This window comes from Syzygium oleosum, unplaced genomic scaffold (assembly GCF_021117445.2).
Source record: "Syzygium oleosum isolate NSW1041296 unplaced genomic scaffold, Sole_v2.1 Sole_v2.26, whole genome shotgun sequence".
Taxonomy (NCBI): Eukaryota; Viridiplantae; Streptophyta; class Magnoliopsida; order Myrtales; family Myrtaceae; genus Syzygium; species Syzygium oleosum.
This window is the reverse complement of record NW_026607510.1, coordinates 4,196,037-4,217,056: the sequence shown is the minus strand read 5'-3', so window position 1 is coordinate 4,217,056 and position 21,020 is coordinate 4,196,037. Positions and strand designations below refer to the sequence as shown.

Here is a 21,020-nt window from a genome sequence, read left to right as displayed (position 1 = left end):
GAGTGAGACTCGAAATTTGCATACGTGGTGGACTGAAGATCTATTTTTCAGTATGTGTGGGACTTGCTTGCACTTTGGAATGTCTTTAAGTAAAAGTATAGGATTTGATTATATCAATTAGAGGATTTAGACCTTGACTCTACTCTATATTTTGCTTTAGAACTTTCAAGATGGCACTTTCGTTAAGCAACCCTTTAGCGAGGCGCCTAGGCAAGCTACCTCAGCAAGGGTTATCACCCGCAAGCGAAGGTCTCCTAAGGGTGGCAGGCCAATGAAAGAGCCAGGATTTACAAGGTTTGCACCGTTTCCATAATCTGTCCATCCATTTTCCAATGTACCTAAAGGACACGGGTCAAGGCACATGTTCTCATAGAGAAAAGCGCGCTGACTAGCGCATTCTTACGTAGTCAACTCAGTTATTATTACAAAAGTAGCGACGATTCAGTCGATGTAACTAATGAAAACAAAAGGTCTCTCAATCACATATCTTGAGAACCTTGATTCCCTTCCAACGTGACTCCATATAGTAGGAAGCATCATCTTGAGCATACACCCCGCACTTGAAGTAATGTGAAGCCCCACCGCGACCAGGAGCCACCATCTTGAGCTGTTCGTCTATGTAGATCTTCACGGTGGAGGTGTTCAAGTCGTGTATCACGTTGAGCTTGAACCATCTGTCGTAAACGTTCTCGAGCAAGACCGGGCTTCTGTAATAGTATAACGAGCCATTATAGACTCGGAGCATTACGGTTGTGGCGTGAGGGCTCGCCCCAAAGACTTGCATGATGCACACGCCCGATGTTCCGCACGGCACGTACCCATATCCTTCGAATTGCCACACTCCGGACGAATAATCATATCCCTATAATTCAGTTTCATTAAGCATTATTAGTCGATGAAAAACACATATTATAAACAATGTTTCCTCGGTGTGAGTGTGACATAGTATTTGGATAGATTAAGTGTTTTTGATACGATAGGATAGTGATTTCACTGATTTGACCATGACTAAACAAAATCGTAGTTTATCTGTCTTGAAACGTCGTTGCAAATGTCTGATCCTTATGTCACTATGCAGCTTGTGATGCAATGGATCACTGAAAGTAAAGGCCACTACAATAACACATGAATAATGACCTTGTGAGTCACGCTTTTGTCATTCTTTTCAAAGCCGGCACTCGGACTAGAATCATGAACTTATGAGTGAAATCGCTGACCAAAAAATTACTCCTAACTCGGGTTTATAATTCTCGATATATTGGGGTTTCTGCTGATCTCGGTTACGTTGCAAGTTCGGGAGCAGCGAAAGCTTACGCTGATGCGGATCTCGGTGCGAGGGTTGGTTCGGCTTGTGGGCGTGTGAGGCTTGTCACTGGAAAACACCCAAAGCTTGTGAACTCCATCTTTGAATGAATATCGCTCGTCTTCAGGTACGTCGTAGGGTCGTTGAATATCGAAGTTGGATTGATTCAGCGGAAGAGACAGGAACCCTTTGGTTGGATCAACGTGTCCCCAAGAGGCAATGCGGTGGACGAGGCCTAACAACAGAGAGATTGAAAGAAGAAGGCGTGTCATTTTCTGTGGGAAAAGCAGGTAGAAGTTGAAGGGTTTTTGGTGTTTTGCTTTGAGCACAGATTGGCGAGCAGGTCCTGATTTTAATGGGAGCAGAAGTTGGTGGCCATGGTGTTTTAAAATGTGCTGTATTCATTGTCCTTTTGTGCTTGGATCCTTTTTGATGGTGGATTTCGTGCTTGTCATTAAGCACTCGCGGGTCAATGCTCTTGGTGAGCTCATGTAGAGATGAATGAAATTCATGGCGTATAGTTGTTACCTTTCTTATATGAAAACTCTGTTAGTCACATGAGCAAGTTGCCGACAATATTAGGAATCTCGCCCATTTTATTAAGGGTAATGTTTACCAGTATTTCGGGTAGGTATTAGATATATTTTATATAAGATAATTCGATTCTCAAGTTACTGATCGTGTATAACACAATGACAATTAATGAGTATAAAACTGTAAAGTTTAATTTGTTGATTGTTTAACAAGTAATCCTGAGGCACTCATTGGCATAATCCTTCCAAAGATTACTAATTAATTGACCAAAATTAGTCATCTCCTTTTTTTTTGGTTCTGTGCCACCAAAGCAGGAAGTTTTTTTAGAAATTTCTCTCTCTATATATGAAATTATAAATGATAAACTTTAAGCTTGTGTATTCTATCTAAAATTTGTTTGCTATCCAATTCAATATAGTTTTTTTGGCCAACCTATTCGATATACTTTAATTATAAAAAATGATTTGATTATTTTGAAGTACTTTCTCTAGAAAAAATGCTTGGAGGACGGTACCGTCACTTTCTTCCATAAAGTGACAGGTACCCTTGTGGCTACACATCTCCTCTTTCACATGAACAATCTATTTAAAAAATGTTTAAAAATGGCTACCTGACCACATACACTTGGTGATGTGTGGTCGGGAGTGTACCATCACTTTCCACAAAGTGACGGTATCGTCCTCTAAGCATTGCCCTTCTCTAGATACGTCTCTAGTTGTGGTCGTAACCTACCACCAATGGCAACCCTTGGGCTAAAGGCTATCATTGCCTGAGGAAGCGAAACCTCAAGCGGGGGCTTCCTCATTAGATTTGATGAACGCTTGGGGAGCAACACTCTAGCAAGGCACCTGAGGAAGCTGCCTTAGCAAGGGTTAACACCTGTGGCCTTAACTATGCTTGAAACACCGCAACAGAATGGAGTTGTCGAATGGAGAAATAGAAAATTCTTTGAGAGAACCCAATGTTTTCTCTTACATGCTGGTTTATCACGAGATTTCTAGGCTAAGGTTATGAATATGTGCCATTAGGTTTTGGATTCCAGAGCAAGCAGTGAACCGGTCAACCTACTTATATCTTGAGCATGCGAGTGCTTGGATGCAAGCATGGTGGCACGTGTGATGGCTCCAAGCTTCCGTTGATGACGAGATTTCGGTATGTTGTACATTTGATGGCAGCAAGTTTGGTGGTGGTGTCGGCTTCTTGAAACGAGAATTGAAAAATCGAGAATCGGAGGCCAACAACATGCGTCCTTTGCGGTCGACTTTGCTGTTGGAATAGTAACTGAACAAACGCGCCAATACAGATGGCATGGTTACAACAAGAGGAATAAGTAGGCTTTGCTGAGCAAAAGTTATTGTGCGAAGACGAGTCTTCGTGGCTTCGAAAAATACCTCCGTGAAAAAGAAAAGCTCGACTTGGCGATGCATTGCCGACGTTGTAACACGATCATCATGGCGCTTGGTTAGACGCCAATGAGGCACTCCGGTGAATATTGTCGAGTGGCGGGATGGATTTATTCTGCTACGAGGTGCGTGGGGTACGAAGTGCACTCGGGTTGCGTCAAGAAATGAGGCTTTAATATCAAGTTAAGAATAATGTGAAAGATAAGAATTTAGAAATTTCAGTATATTTCGATGTATCATAATGAAGAATACATCAGTCTATTTATAAGTTTTATGAAATGACTATCTAATGTAACATCTATGAATCAAGATATGCACAATTAAAGGTAAATATACATGCAATGTTGAGAGATATATATAATCAACAGAATTATGAAATATTTCTAACATAGAAAATTATCCTAAAGAAATCCCTAACTGTCTCTAATAAAGCTGATGAACGACTGGAGAGAAACCCTTTAGGTAGGCGCCTAAGGATAAGTCGACTTTTATCGTGGTCGACTAGGTTGTTATTACAAAAGAAGTGACGACTAAGTCGACGCGATATCTAGAGAAAAAGGTCCATCAATCACTCATCTTAAGAACATTGATTCCCTTCCAACGCGACTCCATATAGTAGGAAGGATAACGTTGAGCATAAACCCCGCACTTGAAGTAGTGTGTGGCCTCACCACGACCAGGAGCCACCAACTTGAGCTGTCCATCTATGTAGATCTTCACGGTGGAGGCGTTCACGTCGTGTATCACATTTACCTTGAACCATCTGTCGTAAATGTTCTCAAGCAACACCGTGGTTCTGTAGTAAGACAACGAGCCATCGTAGACTACGAGAGCTGCGGTTGTGGCGTGAGGGCTCGCCCCGAAGACTTGCATGATGCACACGCCCGATGTTCCACGTGGCACGTACCCATATCCTTCGAATTGCCACACTCCGGAGGAATAATCATATCCCTGTAATTCAGTATGGTTAAGCATTATTAGTTGGTGAAAAGCACATATGATGAGTATACCACGGCTAAATGAAATCGCAGTTTGTCTGTCTTGAAATTTCGTTGCGAGTTCTGATCCTTATGTCAACATGTAGCTTGTGATGCAATGGATCACTCAAAAAAGTAAAAGCTACTACAATAACGCATGAATAATAATCTTGCGAGTCACGCTTAGGCCGGAGCTCGAACTAGAGACGTGAACTTACGAATGAAATCACTAACCAATAAATCACCTCCAAACATCAATAATTGCCATCCGGACCCGGGTTTATATCTTGATCTATCGGGTTTCTGGTGATGATTTCAATTGCATTGCGAGTTCGGGATCATTGAAAGCTTACACGGATATGAATCTCGGTGCGAGGCTCGGTTCGGCTCATGGGAGTGTGAGGCTTGTCACTGGAATACACCCAAAGCTTGTGAACCCCATGTTGGAAGGAATACCGCTCATCCTCAGGCACGTCGTAGGGTCGTTGAACATCGAAGTTGGATTGATTCAATGGAAGAGACACGAACCCTTTCGTTGGATCCACGGGTCCCGAAGAGGCAATGTGGTGGACGAGGCCTAGGCAGAGAGAAATCGAAAGAAGAAGGCGCGTCATTTTCTATGAGAAAAGCAGGAGAAATTAGTGAAGCAAGTCGAAGTTAAAAAGCTCGAGTAGATGATGGGCAAGGAGGTCGAGACTTTATTGGGAGAAGAAGTAGGTGGCTATGGAATTATCAATGTGCTATATTCATTGTCTTTTTGTACTTGGATGCTTGTGCTTGTCATTAGGAGCTCAAGTAAACAAATGAAATTCATGGCCTGCATCTACATTGCTTATATGAAAACTTGTTAAGTCACTTGAACAAGTTACTAACTTTATTAGGATTCTTTCTTTTTGGTAATGTTCATGTTAATGAGTGTCTCGGGATACCTGCTAAGTATATCTTATTTACAATAATTTGATTTTTAAGATTTGATTGTGCATAATGCGAAAGTAATAAATGCATAAAAATTGTAATGGTGTCATTAATTAGTTGCTTATCAAGCTCTCCTGAAGCACTTGTTATTGTAATCCTTTTAAAAATTGCTAACTATTTGGAAAAAAAATAGTCACTGCTATCTTTTTTTTTTGTGACACCAAAGAAGAAAGTTTCTCTGGGAATATCTTTCTCTATAGTGTATATATTTGGATATATATGAAATTATGAATGATAACTATTGAGTTTGTCTATTTTATTTATAACTTTTTCTAAAGCCCTATACAACATAATTTCTTTGGCCAACCTATTCGATATATTTTAATTATAAAAGAATGTTTGATTATTTTATTCTCATAATATAAAGTTAAGTTTAACTTCTTGAATTTTTATTTTTTCAAAATTACGTTAGGATACGGTAATATACCTATGAAAATAGTTATTATTCTTGCAAACTTGATTTACTATTCTTTCAAACTCAACAGAGCCATATTTGGCCCCGTTGCCCTTGACAGAGCGAATATTTGGCGCTGTCGAGGATGTCGCGGCCAAATCTGGCCCCATTCAGTATGGGGGGCCAGCATTGGCTCCTTTCGTGATAATCATCACAATTGTCAGGCCACTATTCCTTTTGCACTTCTCTTTTGCAACATTGCGTTCAATGTAGAAGGTACGAAATCGTGGTTACAAAGCAATCAAATGAAGCTTACTATCCGAAAACCATCATTTCAATTGCATTTTCTCTGGAGAACCTTTGACATCCTTCCAACGTTTGTAGACATTCACATTGGAGGCATCGACGTCATGTATCATGTTGAGCTCGAACTATTACAATTGCCATCTCGTAGCACCACCGTTACACCGATTTCCCGTTCCTAAATCAAAACTCTTTCATCAACCACCCACACCGATCGGCCATAGATGGAGTAAGACACTTAGAAAATTACGCAATTTTCTCTTCTACATTATTCTTATTTTAGGAAAATATATGTATTAGAGTGTGGAAATATTGGGGTAAGACACTTACCTGAACTGCTGGGTCTTTCTAAATGAAAGTGATCCATTGTGTCCGATGTTGGTCGATAAGTGATGATCTGATCATGACAAATGGCCCAATGTCATGACAAATGGCAATGGTCATAACACGTGGTCAAACCACGTTTAGTGGCCAATTTTGTTGAGCTTTTGGACAGTGGTTCCATCGCTCATCCTTCCAATGAGATGAACTTTAAGGGGAGGTCTTGACAGGTGGTCACCCGTTGGGAATGGATGACTTGAGATACTTATCCGAGCGACGCATTTTCGTATAACGCTCGTCCGACAAGAAGCCTACGACCTACCTGTCGAGTACAAGTGACACATGGCTCGCGTAAATTAGTGAGTCAAATGCGTCAGCATCAGTCTCTATACTTGCTTTTACAAGAGGACGACAGCTACATTTTGGCATTGCAAAGAACTACATGGGACAGAGTGGGGCATGGTGCTAGATTAATGGCCTTGATGTGACCTTCATTTACAGACTTAGGTATCAGGACAGAGTATATTCGACACCAAAATATAAAGATAGGGGGAAAGAGGACCGCCTTGCTTTAGTCGCTCTATCCGTTGCAAGTATCCTTAGAGGTTCTCCGTTGACTTTGAAACTGACAGACGATGTTTTCTTTTCAAGACAGATAATGTTGTTATGTGTTGCATAATCTGAGTTTTTCATCTGTCAAGAAACGGTGATGCTAGCATAAGGGCACCGTTAGATAGGATTTCTAACGGTGCCATTGACACCAAATATTTTCTTCCAAACAAGTTCTGTCAATTGAGGGTGAAAACAAAGTTTCATTCCAAACAAGCTTTTCTTGAAGAAATTTGTGGTCGAGAGAGTACCGTTTCTCTCATTGCAGGATACGGACGGTCATTTCATCATTTCTCGTCGAGAAAACCCATTCTTTCCAAAATTCCTTTCAAAATATCCCATTCTGGGTTATTCTGCAGCAGAACATCTCTAGGTTTTTAACCCTTACCAAAAAAAAAACATCTCTAGGTTTTTAAGTGTGTTAAGATTTGGTCGAACGAAGTTCGAAACTCTCATGATAATCATCGAAATTGTCCGGCCACTAGATTCGTTTTTTGTTCATCTACTATAAGTCTACGTCGGATATGATTTAGTTGGACATCTCTTTCGTCGACACCAAAGCCGAATGAGGCCATGCTATATTCTGTTTGCTCGGAGGTCATACGTCTGCACATCGAAATTCTTTGGTGTTGTCAAAGCACAAAATCTCCATCTAGTCCATCCTTACATGCTAAGATCTTGTGAATTTTCCTGTTCTTTGCACGACTGGCGTATGCTGTTTCTTTGTGATCAACAGCTTAACTATCTCTTCTCGATTCACTTTCTGCTTCATATCAATCGATTGTTAATTTATTCTCGCTTGTTCTCATACTCGACAAGTTTATATGCAGTGATGTGTGGGGAGAGGGTGGTTGCTATTCAGTAGGAGGTCTGGCGCGGTGCCGCCTCCTAATCTATGAGACATATGAGAAAAAGAAAGAGTCATGTGGTCGTACAAAGTTAAAGGAGCTACTGGAATTATTTTCGTATCTATATAGGCGATACGAAGAGCCATTACAAAGCAAGTAAAACTTGCTATACGAAGCCATCATTTCACTTAATTTTTCTTGAGAACCTTGACATCCTTCCAACGTGACTCCATGCAGTGAGAGGAATTATCTTGAGCATAAACCCCGAACTTGAAATAGTGCAAATCCCCACCGCGGTCCGGAACCTCATACCTGAGTTGGTCATCCATGTAGATCTTCACATTGGAGTCGCCGACGTCATGTATCACGTTGAGCTTGAACCATTTGTTGTAGATGTTCTCGACCAAGACTTGGCTTCTGTAGTAATACAACGTGCCATTGTAGACCCGGAGCATGGAGGTTGTGGTATGACCGACAGCCCCGAATATTTGCATGATGCAGACGCCAGACGTTCCGCCTGGCACGTATCCTTGCCCTTCGAATTGCCACACTCCGGAGGAATAGTCATATCCCTGTTCAATGTCTTCGTCTCGTTAGCATTCAATGGTCGGTGAAAGGATTTCCAAAGTTTAACAACGGAATACTAATATAGATTATATGATGAGTCCCCAGATAACATGGATCAAGTCCAATGTGAGGAGCTTTCGACGAAGATCGTGGTTCTCACTTGCACGAGACCACTCGCACTTCACGGTTCGAATAATACAGAGTGCTACTAATGATGTTTTTGAGCCAATATGTGTATGCTAAAATCAATTTTCATTAACACCGTGTATGTTATCTTTCTACAAGTTTAAACACCTCCAATATCATTTGATTGGATAGAATGCCAGTGTATACATCTAGTCTACACATGATTGAACAAAATTAGAATTCGTTGTCGAACACTTACCAGAGAAATCGTACATCGAGACGCATATACAAAGCACAATTATCACCAGAATACCGACTTATAATGCTTCTATATAGGGTTTCTTTCTGGTTATCACATCCCCCGTCCGGCTCCGGGGTCCCAAAGCTTGGGGCGTAACACTGTTGAGCTAGACTAGTCATGAAGGTAGCTTACCCTTATACGGATTTCGGTGCGCGGCTCGGTTTGGCTTGTGGGGGTGTGAGGCTTGTCGGTGTCGAACACCCACAGCTTGTGAACTCCATCTTCGAAGCTGTATCTCTGATCTACCGGCACGTCGTACGGCCTTTGCACTTGGAAGTTGGATTGATTCAGCGGAAGCGATGTGAACCCGTCTGCGGGATCAATCTGCGCCTGAGCATCAACTTGGCGTGGCACCAAATAACCCAGGCTCAAGCACAAAAGAATTGCAAGGATTCTCATGTTCAAGGGCTCTAGTGAGGGACGAAAGAGAGAGATGAGGAAGATAATTGTTTGCACGTAGGGTGATGGTGAAAGGATAGCCACAAAATTTACCTTTTTCCAACAGAGAGAGAGAGAGAGAGAGAGAGAGAGAGAGAGAGAGATGAAGAAGATAATTGTTTGCGCGTAGTGGACGGTGAAAAATGATGGCCACAAGATTTACCTTTTTCCAACACAAGCGCGTGGAAATTTCCAAGCAAAACAAGCTCCCTCTCTCGCATGTGGAAAATGCGTGACTGATTGATTGACTGTTCGTTTTCCAAGCCAACGGTACGGTTAGCCAGGAGCGAGCACTTCTAGATTTCTTATAAATTTAATCTAAAACCTTAAATCGTTAGAACATATTTATCGTTATTTAGAATTTGAAACCTAGTTTGCATATCCTGAAGCTTACTTATCACAAATTCCGGGATTTAACAATTTTGTTTATTTTATTTTTAGTTAAGCAAAATGAGAGTAAATGCAATAACAAAAATATAGTTGTATGTCATAAATTATAAAGTATGAAATCAAATAAAGCAACTTACATTGTAGGAAGCAACAGAGGGTTGCCAAACCCAATGAATTGGCAGAGCCTGAGTGGCCTTATTCTGTATGGCCTCCAATAACATTTCCAAAACATTGCTCAAATCTCACCGGACTCAACTTGAAAATCGAACGAAACACCCTATTTAAGATTGAATCGTTTCAATAATAATTTGTAACTCAGAATTCTCTAACATTATTGTAGCTTAACTCAATTATCTATGAAGCAATTGATCTTGTTCTCACAATCTACTCATCCTTGCCTGGCACATGATTGCATCTGCATTTATTAAATCCATCAACAGAAACCGCGACATGAATCTTCTCTAAGATCAAGAACACAGTTGTTGGACTTGGACATAAGAGCGGCTAGAGACTAACCACAATATCTCATGGTCTTGCACTTTTCTGGGACGAGTTGTCCAAATGCAGCCTATCCCTTGCCAGGTTTGTGTTTATCCATATTTCTTTATGTCTAAATGCCCTTCCATCTTTTCACATTTGGCCCCGGTACTTTTGTTTTATTCCCAAATGCGTCTTCACTTTTAAGCAAATGCAATTGAAGTCAAACAAGTGAATGAAATCTTCCATTTCGTGGCCCACATGCATGTACAAGATCTATAAAAAGTGCCTAAAGGCAAACAAGCACGTACAAGATCAACACAAAAAAGAGCGTGTTCTCGGTTCCCCTGGTTTGTTTCCCAGTTCTTGATTTCCGATTCCCAATTCTCGGTTTCTGATTTCCGGTTCCTAAAAAAATGGAACCGTGAACCGGACTTGGTTCCCACCGGTCCGATTCCAAAGTTTCCGGTTTTATCATGAAATTATGCTCACCCTTACTATTAGCTAATAATTTTACGTGTACCTATACGTATATGTAGACGTGGTGAAGATATAAGTAGCTATGTATCGATGGATCTTAAAATGGTCATTGTTTCTTTGGTTTGGTAGCTGGTTATATAGTTTCTGGTGGACTGTTTAATGTGATGATCTTGTTGTCATTTGATACGAAGCATACGAGATTTTTACCACACGTTTTTGTCGTGCTATGAGTTGACAGCTCGAAATACAATATTGTTAATGTCCTTGTTTGTTTTAGGATTAATACCACGAAAAACCCTAAACTGATACATTTGTGACAAATTTACCTCAAATTAATTTTTTAACTATAAAAAATTCCAAATTGATACTCCTGTGACAAATTTACTCTCCTTTAATTTCTATTTAATTTTATCATCAAATTGCTGAGTTGGATGACACATGACAATTAACGGGTGTACCAATTTAAGGTTTTACCCTCCGTTTGTTTCAGGTTTACCGGTTTGTGATTTTTTTGTGGTATTAATCCAATTTAACGGAAACTAACGAATGATAAATTTGTCAGAGGAGTTCCAGTTTGGGGTTTTTGATAACCAAAAAATTAGTTCGAGGTAAATTTGTCACAAGTGTATTAGTTTGAGATTTTTTGTGATCAAAAAATTTTGAGGTAAATTTGTCATAGGTGTATCAGTTTGGAGTTTTTCGTGGTATTAACCCTTTTATTTTATAGTGGTTAAAGCTTTATAAATAGCCGAGTAAAACCTATAATCACAAAACCTTTAGGGTTGACTTAGCAGATAGTGGTGTTGGAAGATTTCCAACTTGGGAATTAAGGTCGTTTGCACAAACTGTTCTGAATTAGGATTACCTGTACAAATAAGATAATTTGGACTTGACGGGTTCACGGGGTTTGTAGGGAGTTCCATTAACCTTCAAGTAGCCAAGTCATCGCACTCGTATCATTGTTTGTAAAAAATAAACTATAGTTATTGATTTACAAATCACTAGACCTCACTGCATTTTTCTGTGGTCTGTTTGATTGGGCATGCAGATTCTGTACTGCTTTGTTCGTGTGCTCATGGTTGTACTGTTATAGGCGAGTGAACTGATACCACCAAAAGCTACGAAAACTTGCAATATACTTATCAATTCTGTCGAGACTTACTTTCATAGGCGGAAAGAAAACGCATGGTATAAACTATGAGAGCCTAGCTCATTTGGACGGTTGATCAGTGGGGCCGACGTGGGGACCCAACATGATTAACAATCTAGATGGCCTAAGCCCACTGGTTTTATGTACCATGCAAAACCAGCTCTCCAAAACTGGGCACAACATGCACAACATGCGAGTGATGAAGGATCAATTCAAGAATATTAAGCCTCATCTAACAATTAAGAGCACATTGCTTGAAGGTCAACTGCAAACTATGCTAGCAGAATTTTAAGGCTCACTCTTTTATAGATTTTGATGAGGATTTCATGCTTCAATCTAGTCTCATAAATATATGGTTCCAGTAGCTTCAAATGTATCGAGTTACGTGCAATTTGAAATTATCTAGAGGAAGTTAAATGCTAAGTGTTTGCGAGGAAATCTGAGATGTATGTAGTCGTTGAGTCATATTTATTGCATTTTGTTTCTACAGTCATGTTGATTCAACAGTCAATGTTCTTATTTACGTATTGTTCGGAGATAGTGTGAGTCTTGTCTTAGGAATAGAAGATTAGGAGTCTTAACCACTTGGGGCTTACCCCAATGGGAAGGTGGAGAGTTCGACACTCCCCTCCTCCGGAGAGGGGGATTTACTTTCGAGTAATAGGTTCAAGACTTTTTTGGTGCTTTTCTTGGGATTTATGAGTTTATGGGATTTCCCCAGGTGGATCCACTGGGAGCCTGCGAAGCTCCTCTTAGAGGAGCTCCAAAATTCAGGAATAAACCTCGCAGACAAAAAAAAAAAACAGAAGATTAGGAGTCTTAGGTTTCGTTTGTGTTTGATGAGATGTTCCAAAAGTTGAGTCCATATAAGCCACTCTTAAGACTTCTTTGAGGAGTAAATTATAGTGTCTTGTTCAATGAAGTTTATATTTGGACTCTTCGATTAGATTGTAACTTCGCATCTCTTCAGTGAAATTTTTTTTTGGTCCCGTCTTGAGTGGATTTTATTGAGTGATAAGTTACACATCCTAAAAGTGGATTCCTTAGCTGTGGTGAACATCTATCCTCTAATATGCCCTGTTCCCTGAGGAAGATTTTTGAGGTGGTGAGCATTTTCTTTGTTGCATTTACGCTATCTTCTAAATCTCAGACCCCTCCAAGATCAGTAAAGTTTATGTCGGACTAGGGAATAGAGAGGATGAGGATGATAATTCAGTCTTTCGTAACTCATAACGGGGGTGATTGTAAATCAAATTCAAAAGCATGTTATCACAAATTTGTTGAAATGTAAATCAAGCAAGTAATTAGGTCAATGGCGACGATCCCGACCAGCCCCTTCAAGTCCTTCCCTCCTTTACTTTGATTGTCTTGATTTATGTCATATGGCACTCACGTAGGAATCAATCTAATTCCAAGAATTCGAACCGTTTTCTGCTCATCCCTAGGCCCCTGTGCACAACCTCAAGTATGGAACAATATGTGGATGATGGGAAATCAATATTGTATGATCTTCTCCCGAACAGTATATCAGAAAAGACGAATTGCAAATTTATCCATGAAACTCGAGATTTCCTCGGTCACATATATACATAACATTTGAAAGAAAAGTATTAATGGGAACAACATCTCCTGGACAGTCTATTTCCCATCCCAAAATCCCCGTGCAAACTCGAGCATGGCAAAAGACACAAAGATGAGGTACCATAGATAGACTTGCAGCACTCAAGAGAACAAGGAGTAACATACATATATATGATCTTTCCCAGAATGTCAACCAGTAAAGGTGCTCAAGGCTCTGACCCAAAAAAAGAATAGAAAAGATGATCAAGATAATTTAACCATGGTTCGCCTGTCAAGAATAAATAAAGGGAAGGCAACAACAGATTACCTTATCGACAATCATCCCCACTCATTAAAACATTTAATTCGAAAGCACTCACGGGGTACTCTGTCATTCTGTAGTACCAACCTCAAAAGTCCAAAGGGCAATTCTAATAGCACTGACCTTCTCCAACATCCAGGTCTGGCTCTCTTTATAGACAAAAGCTTCATCAAATCCAAGTTTATTCTTCAGAAGGTCGACCCAAATATTTCCTTTTTTTTACTATTAGATGTTTCTCTGCAATCTGCACTTAACAGAATGGAAGTGCAGTTCATGACTAACAGACTTGCCTTTTGGCTTGAGCCAGTACTTCCAACAGCCACGCAATTCAATTTCAATAGGACACAATTGGAATAGAAGAATAAGGGCGCTTTGTTCAGTAACAGTATCTACAAGAACCTAAGCTCTCCAGAATGGGGGCTCCAGTCCACAAGCTTTTTTACCTCTGGATTTTGTGTACATCAAGTTGTGCAACTGTCTTTCATGAATGATGTTAAAGGTCGTGTCCAAGAATGATTTAGAAACCAGCCCATCCTGCAGGTTGAGAAGATGATTTGTTCTCCATTAACTTTGAATCACCAAACCGCTGGGAAGTGCCTCCTTCTCGAATGGGTTTTGATATCTGAGAGCTGGCATTGGGCATAGCAGTAAAACTCTCCGAGCCAAAGCCCCATGTCTCGTAATTAGATGCTGCTTGAGTGCCCTGCTTATTTTGTTGACCATTTCTCGTCCTAACAGATTTGGTGGTGGTATCCCTTGAAAGAGGCTGCTTTGGCTTAGGATCATCGGTGAAAGCCTGCCATGATGTGGATTCTGAGCTTCGAAAATTCTTCTCAACTTTTTCCTGACGGATGTCCCAGTTGGTTTTTCTAGTTTCCTCTGATGGCTGTATTAACCGAAATGGTTGTCAACGTAGAATGTAACACAACCTAATAATTGCATATGATGGATAAAATCAGACAAAAAGAGAACAAAATTACCATAGCAGCAGCAGATGACTCGGTTCTAGTAGGGGTTTGAATTCTCATAGCATCCCTGCTTGGTGATGGAGCTCTAGCAGCGAGAGCTTGTTTGAGTTCCTGTATTTCCTGCCTCTGAGATCGGCAGATGGCAGATAGCTTTTCATATTTAGAAGTCATCTCAGTCTTCTCTAAGTTTGCCTGCTTCAGCTGCTCTTTTAGCCTCTCTAATTCAACCTCCAAATCTTCTTCCTTTTGCGTCCTGTGATTGCTGATACTAGAGCTAAACTTTTTGGTATCAAATTCAGCGACGAAGGTATTGAAACTATTATCTTGAAAAATGGCCGCATTCTCAGGTTTTGATGCTCCTGGTCTCTCGTTACCCTGGTCTGAATCTTTTTGGGAGAAGTTTATCTCGAAGTCTTTATGATGAATTCCCTCAGGCCTAAGGTAGTTTTGTCCATGTGCACTCCTCCGAGTAGGTTGTGGCTGTACATTTACCTCTTTCTTCGGATAAGTGTTCTTGGAGAAAGTATGATTCTCTGCATGCTCTCTGTCAAGTTTTGACGTTCTATGACTTGTTGGTTCTTCATCGAACTTTGGGCCAGTATTATCCTCAGCAACAACTGAACTCTTTGCATGCTGAGTAGACCAGAAAGCACCGAGCTGCCCCCCACCTCCACCTGCTTTAATATGAGGTGACGATTTGACTGAGTCACCATATGAAGGTGGGGGAGGTGGACTTCTACGAGGCACTGGTGACACCCGATTTGTGGACTTTGGAATGCCTGGAGGATAAGGAAGCTCACCTTTTTAAGTCTTAAATAAAGCAGAGAAGTAGACATTGTCGAACGAAGATCTGTCACTTGAATACTTGAGTGACTGAGTTGTAAACTTACAGAAATTTATTAACAACAAATACTGCGAATCAAACTACCTGCACTTCAAAAGGGTTTCATATATATGAATTAAGTCACTCAGTTCATGGTATCAATTCCATGTTTGAGAAGAACAAATGTCAACTAACAGGACTACCTTCATGAATCTCTGCCGATTGCATTTCTGGGGGCTGATCAGGCAAAGACTTTTGCTGTCCAACAGGTAACTGCTCATTAACACGGAACCAGACCTGCCACCAGGGGAAGAAATTGCCAAAATCAGTGAAGCAGATTGTTGAAACTCCAATGATTGTTGCCAAAATCTATGACTAGTTTAATTTCATCAAGATCAGTGGCCGATCAAGCAAAGCACTTGCCTGCGTGATGTCTGGTCTGGCATCTGGAGAAGCTTGAAGCAGGTCATTAATTAGATCCGTGATGAAAGAGCTGTATTTTGGTAACTCTGGAATACGATAATTCCCGTTCAGGATTTGTAGCTTGGACTCTCCATCGAATGCAGATTTCAAGTAGCAAATCCGAAAGAGGAGGCATCCAAGGGCCTAGGATGAAAAAGTAAATAAGTTCCAACTGACTTTTATACTCCTCCCTTCAAACAGAAAATAAATGCCAACTTCACATACCCATATATCTACTTTTTCGTTTAGGACCTCCTTTCGATATAAATCCCACATCTAAATCAGAAAGGGAGCAAACGGGATCAGACATTTTTTCCACTAGGGTCAACAACATATATGTAAATGCACAAATTTTTATATTCAACCTCAGGAGCCCTGTATGCAGGTGTCGTGTGCTTCCTGATATTGTCTTCTTCAATACCCATTTCTTCAGGCTTCTCAAACCGTTTGTGATTGGTAGAGGTGCTTCCGAAATCACACAACTTCCACAGTCCATCAGTCCCCAACAAAAGATTCTCAGCCTTCAAGTCCCTAGGCAATTAAACAAGGACTCCTTAGAATGCAAGATGAAGATTGCCTCCAACAATTGGAAAGGGAAAAACAAGATAATTCTGTAGATAGAAAAAGCACATCAAGGGTGCTTTTATTGCTCCTTCCCATTTTTTATTTTTTCCGATCTGAAAACTATCCTCCAATACTCCCAGCCAAAACATACACTCAAAAATAGATGATATCCACTAATCTTTAGATTTGATCTTTGGATATTCTTTTCATCAGTCATTTTCATGATTAAAATGCATCAGACCCAAAAGTGGCCAGACTGAACTCAGTCACCAGTTTCTTTGCTTTCAACCAATAACACAATCTAGAGTCTCAATTGCTAATAAAGGGCACAAGTTATACCATATGTTATATAATCCGAGTACCAATAAGTCTGATCCAACAGAGAGACCATAACAAGTATAAAGATCATATAAATGCCAACTCATGTATCCACTCCGATTAATCTTTCTGAAGCAAATTTCTTCCTAGTAGGCTAGAACAGAAAGGTGGCATTATAAGACCTTTTGCTAGATGCCAATACTCTTTGACGAAACAGAGATCACGCAGAAGGTACAACGATTAGGAGTAATGATCAGCAACTATAAGTACAACAGCAAGAATATTAAATACCAAGGTATGTGCTGTAGGATTTCTAAATTTCAGCCATTAATTTAAGCACGTAATGGCAAAATCCGAATAAATCGTCAAGAACTCATTTTTCTATAAGCAACCAAGGAAGAGCAGGATTATCAAATTGCACCTGTTGGGTCTAACTCGGGCGGGAAGGATGCACGGAAGGCTAATGGGATTGAAAGAAATCACATCTTTAAAGGTGCCATATATATACAATCAGAGGGAGTCTGCTGTCAAGTGTGTCAACTCATTTAATCGATTAAATAGCAAAGATCAGTAGCGAACAGATTAGAGGAGTAGCATCATTGCAGTGGGTGGAATGAGAGAGGAAATTACAAGTTTCTTCCTTTCTTTACATGGATCACCAAAAGCTCATATTTTTTCCTTCTCTATTATGGATGAGCAGGGACTAGCTTGCATTGGCAGACATGTCGAATGCAATAAAAACAAGGCAGAAGCTGGGATACTATGACAATTACCTATGAGCGACGGGAGGCGACTGGCAGTGCATTGCGAAAACGGCATTACAAACATCCCTGAACATCACCAATATCTGTTTTTCCTCAAAATGCGCAGCTCCTCTGCTCTCCAACACATTAACCAGGGACTTCTCGCAGAAATCCATCAAAAGCAGAACTTCTTTGGTCCGTCCCATGTCCAAAACAGTGTGAGCATGAAGTGCGACTACGTTCGGATGCCCCGCCAGCGATTTCATGACCGAGATCTCCTTCACCGCGACTTCCAGCGACTCCTCGTCGTTGCAAATTATGTGCTTCAGAGCAAACTGTTTGGACATATGCAGAGCATCCCGAGCCAAGTAAACGCAGGAAAACCCACCCTCGGCAATGATGTTCCGGACATGAACCTTAACGTTCCCGATGTCGATCGTGCGACCTTCGAGTCCAGCCTGCTCTTTATGCGCGAACGCCTTGAACCTCCACATGGTGTCCGGGCGATGCTGGGTTCAAAGGGTCACCGAGATCTCACTCTGGCGTGCGATTCGCGATCTGGGTCGCGCGCTCCCCCAGATCCCAGATCGCCGGCGATCCGGATCCGCCGGGCGCGCCGTTCCGGAGAGATGGGTAGGCACGGAAACCGACCGGGAACCGAAACCCTCTGGAGCTGAAGGGGAAGAGGAGGAAGACCAAGCTCGCCCTGTTTGAGCTGCAATTCCGTCTTCTTGGTGGCTGGCTACTCTGTTGTGGGTGGTGGTGAAAAAGTGCAACTTTAGACGGCTGGTCGCTGGTTTGATAATGAAAAGAGCATTATGCTTACCTTTGAAGGAATGAATACGTTGAAAACAGAGGATCAACGCGCTTTCGAACCTATTTGATTGAACTGAATAACTCCCAAATGTTTGATTTTTGTTGTTGAGTCTATTATAGTTATTTTTGTGGAATTGGTTTACGAAATTTTATCGAATTATTTTGAACCCCACCAACTTAATTAACCATTTCATTTGCATACTCGTTTTGTAAAATAATTTCACGAACCCAACTTAATATACTCCTCCGTGTTGTTCAACTAGATTTCTATTCTTTATTTCTCACCCTTTCGATTGAATAGTATTTGTTTGCCTTAGAATTTAGGAAATAGGAGTCGGACAGGAGATAGTTATGCCATTATTTGAAGATTGGTCGGATGTTCAACAAATTTCGAATCATATCGGTTGATATTCCAGAAAATAAAGTACAATTGATTAGACTTCAATTTGTGTTATATGACAGAACTACACTGTAACTCCATTGTCCTTTGAACGGTGTCGTTTTGCCAAATGGGACTCCCTCCGATCAAAATATGTCAAACTCGGGAAGCCTTCCACTCGTTTGTATTGAAGAAATGGTTGCAAAAAAAATGGAACACAATAGAAAAATCATTAAAAGGATTTCTGGGTCTAACTAGGTATAATTATAAAAGGATTTATTGGCAATATGGCCAGATTTGCAGGCCTCCAGCAAACCTTCTCAAGAAAGATGCCTTTATGTGGGATGAGGCGGCTACTAAAGCATACCAGCACATATATCTGAAGGAATTGATGTCCCAAGCACTAGTCTTAGCTTTGCTGGATTTCAGTAAGCCATTTGTCATTGAAACCAATGCATCTGCCGGCGGCATTGCCGCATTTATAATGCAGGAGGGATATCCCCTTGCTTTCATCAGCAAAGCTTTGTCGACTAAACATCTGAGTTCTTTCACTTCATGACATAAGAATTGATGGCACCAGATCATGCTGTCTCTAAATGGCATCCTAATCTCATGGGAAGGCTTCTTTTTCTGTCATCAAAACTTAGTGTGAAGTTCTTGATGAGTCAAAAAATCCACAATGTGAGCCACTGAAATGGTTGGCCACGCTTATGCCCTATGACTATGAGATATGTTTCGAGCAAGGGAAGGAAAATGTAGCTGCTGATGCGCTGTCGAGACTCCAGTATTCTTAAACATTTGGCAATCACTTTGACACTTGTGGAGCCATCTCTTTTGCGAGAGATCAAGCTGAGCAGGGAGCAGGATCCCAAATTTGAGCCACTCATTCAACAGCTCAGCAGCTCTCATTCTACCGCCTCTTCCTACGTGTGGCATAAGGGCACCTTAACAAAGAAGGGCAGGTTGGTAGTGGGCAAGAATGAATAATTAAGGAAGAAATCATACTTCTTTACCGCAACTAATCCATGGCTGGTCATTCTGGAGTGGGAGCAACATAAAGAGAGTTGCGTCCACTTTTTACAGGAAGGGGGTTGAAGAACAAGTTAGCCAATGCTGCTACTCCTGCCTTGTTGCAGCCTTTACCTATTCCTGACGGGGAATGGCAGGAAGTGAGCATGGACTTTGTTGCTGGCCTTCCTAAACCCCAAGAAAAAGATGTAATCTTTGTGGTGGTAGATTGGTGCAGTAAATATGCTCATTGTATTGGCCTTCAGCATCCTTATTCAGCAGCTCAGGTTGCCCAAGCTCATATGGACAGTGCCTATAAACTCCAGGGTCTCCCCAACAGAGTTGTGAGTGATCGAGATATTGTCCTCATCAGCAAATTTTGGGCTGCACTCTTTGAACTACCGAAGGTGGAGCTGTTAGATGTATGCCCTAAAGTTACCATGTAATAGTTACATGTTAGGGATTTAAGTTGTACTTTCAATTACATTATTTATTTAATGGCAAGGACGCATTCATTCATTTGTCCAATTATTTAAATATATGAATGATTCCATACGATCAGTTGTGACTGGATCTATTCTTGAGACGTTAAGAATATGTGTGACAGGTTCACAGTTAGACTGAATCTTTAAATTGTTCTCGGTCGATGGATCATTGAGTGGATATTAATGATCCTGTTGAGACCGGTGTGTTCGTAACTTCACCAATAAGTATTGGATACTTAAGAGAATGACGAGTCACGGGTCATTGGATATTGCGATACCCGAGTTAGAACACAGGTGCTTGTATCAGACAAGTTCACTGAACGTGACATGCATAGAACGATTAGCAACATGGAAACTTTTAGCGTGGTCAATGTCTAATCGTTCGTGCTCTGGTCTTGTATGGATAATCCTTAGACCTGAGGTACAGTGTTGACTTGTATGTTGGATGGCTATGGTTCACAGGTGCGCATATTGCCGCTTCGTTGATTCGTCTCTGTACTTGATGGCCATAGTTCGTTCACATACGAAGTTACACGTGTGCGCAAAATGGAATCTGTCTCCATGTTATATGCAAGGTATAATAATGATGTCCTATGCAATCTAATCTTGACATTGCATTGAAATCCTCGGCCGGGGTTGTAACCGAGAATGAACTGTTCATGTCTCATATAAAGTGCATGTCAATTAGATTTGTGCATATGATCGAATTGGTGACTTGACAAATATTCCATGGTCTTTGTTCGATCGGGACATAGTAAGGCAGAGGGATTGAATTACACTGTAACCAAAGCTGACAGGTTCATTATGTTCTTAAAACATTCACACTGTCTGGGTAGCCATGACATATTGCTAGATGTCAATCATGGCTTGTAGAACCTAGAGGTTGATCGGGACAATCAATTCTCTTGGGAGTACTAATGTGTTAGTGCAAGTCTTACTACTAGCTCAGTGATGAACCTAGGGATGTCACACACCA

At 40.9% G+C, this 21,020-nt stretch overlaps 4 protein-coding genes across 4 annotated transcripts; all 4 read right to left on the bottom strand.

Annotated features, from left to right (window-relative positions):
* Window positions 1-475: 475 nt before the first annotated feature.
* Window positions 476-1,575, bottom strand: LOC115681930 (citrate-binding protein-like). Its single transcript, XM_030606043.1, has 2 exons — window positions 1,315-1,575; window positions 476-862 (listed from the first exon to the last, which is right to left on the bottom strand). Exons 1-2 carry the CDS (start codon window positions 1,573-1,575, stop codon window positions 476-478), a joined length of 648 nt encoding a protein of 215 aa, XP_030461903.1.
* Window positions 1,576-3,804: 2,229 nt separating this feature from the next.
* On the bottom strand, window positions 3,805-4,831 carry LOC115681931 (citrate-binding protein-like). Its single transcript, XM_030606044.1, has 2 exons — window positions 4,571-4,831; window positions 3,805-4,191 (listed from the first exon to the last, which is right to left on the bottom strand). The coding sequence occupies exons 1-2, from the start codon at window positions 4,829-4,831 to the stop codon at window positions 3,805-3,807; spliced, it is 648 nt and encodes a 215-aa protein (XP_030461904.1).
* A 3,009-nt stretch (window positions 4,832-7,840) lies between these two features.
* On the bottom strand, window positions 7,841-9,164 carry LOC115681928 (citrate-binding protein-like). Its single transcript, XM_030606042.2, has 2 exons — window positions 8,794-9,164; window positions 7,841-8,239 (listed from the first exon to the last, which is right to left on the bottom strand). The coding sequence occupies exons 1-2, from the start codon at window positions 9,058-9,060 to the stop codon at window positions 7,856-7,858; spliced, it is 651 nt and encodes a 216-aa protein (XP_030461902.1). The 5' UTR covers window positions 9,061-9,164; the 3' UTR covers window positions 7,841-7,855.
* Window positions 9,165-13,826: 4,662 nt separating this feature from the next.
* Window positions 13,827-18,188, bottom strand: LOC115681983 (uncharacterized). Its single transcript, XM_030606093.2, has 7 exons — window positions 17,387-18,188; window positions 16,097-16,262; window positions 15,957-16,007; window positions 15,693-15,875; window positions 15,473-15,566; window positions 14,459-15,225; window positions 13,827-14,364 (listed from the first exon to the last, which is right to left on the bottom strand). Exons 1-7 carry the CDS (start codon window positions 17,848-17,850, stop codon window positions 13,996-13,998), a joined length of 2,094 nt encoding a protein of 697 aa, XP_030461953.1. The 5' UTR covers window positions 17,851-18,188; the 3' UTR covers window positions 13,827-13,995.
* Between the last annotated feature and the right edge of the window lie 2,832 nt (window positions 18,189-21,020).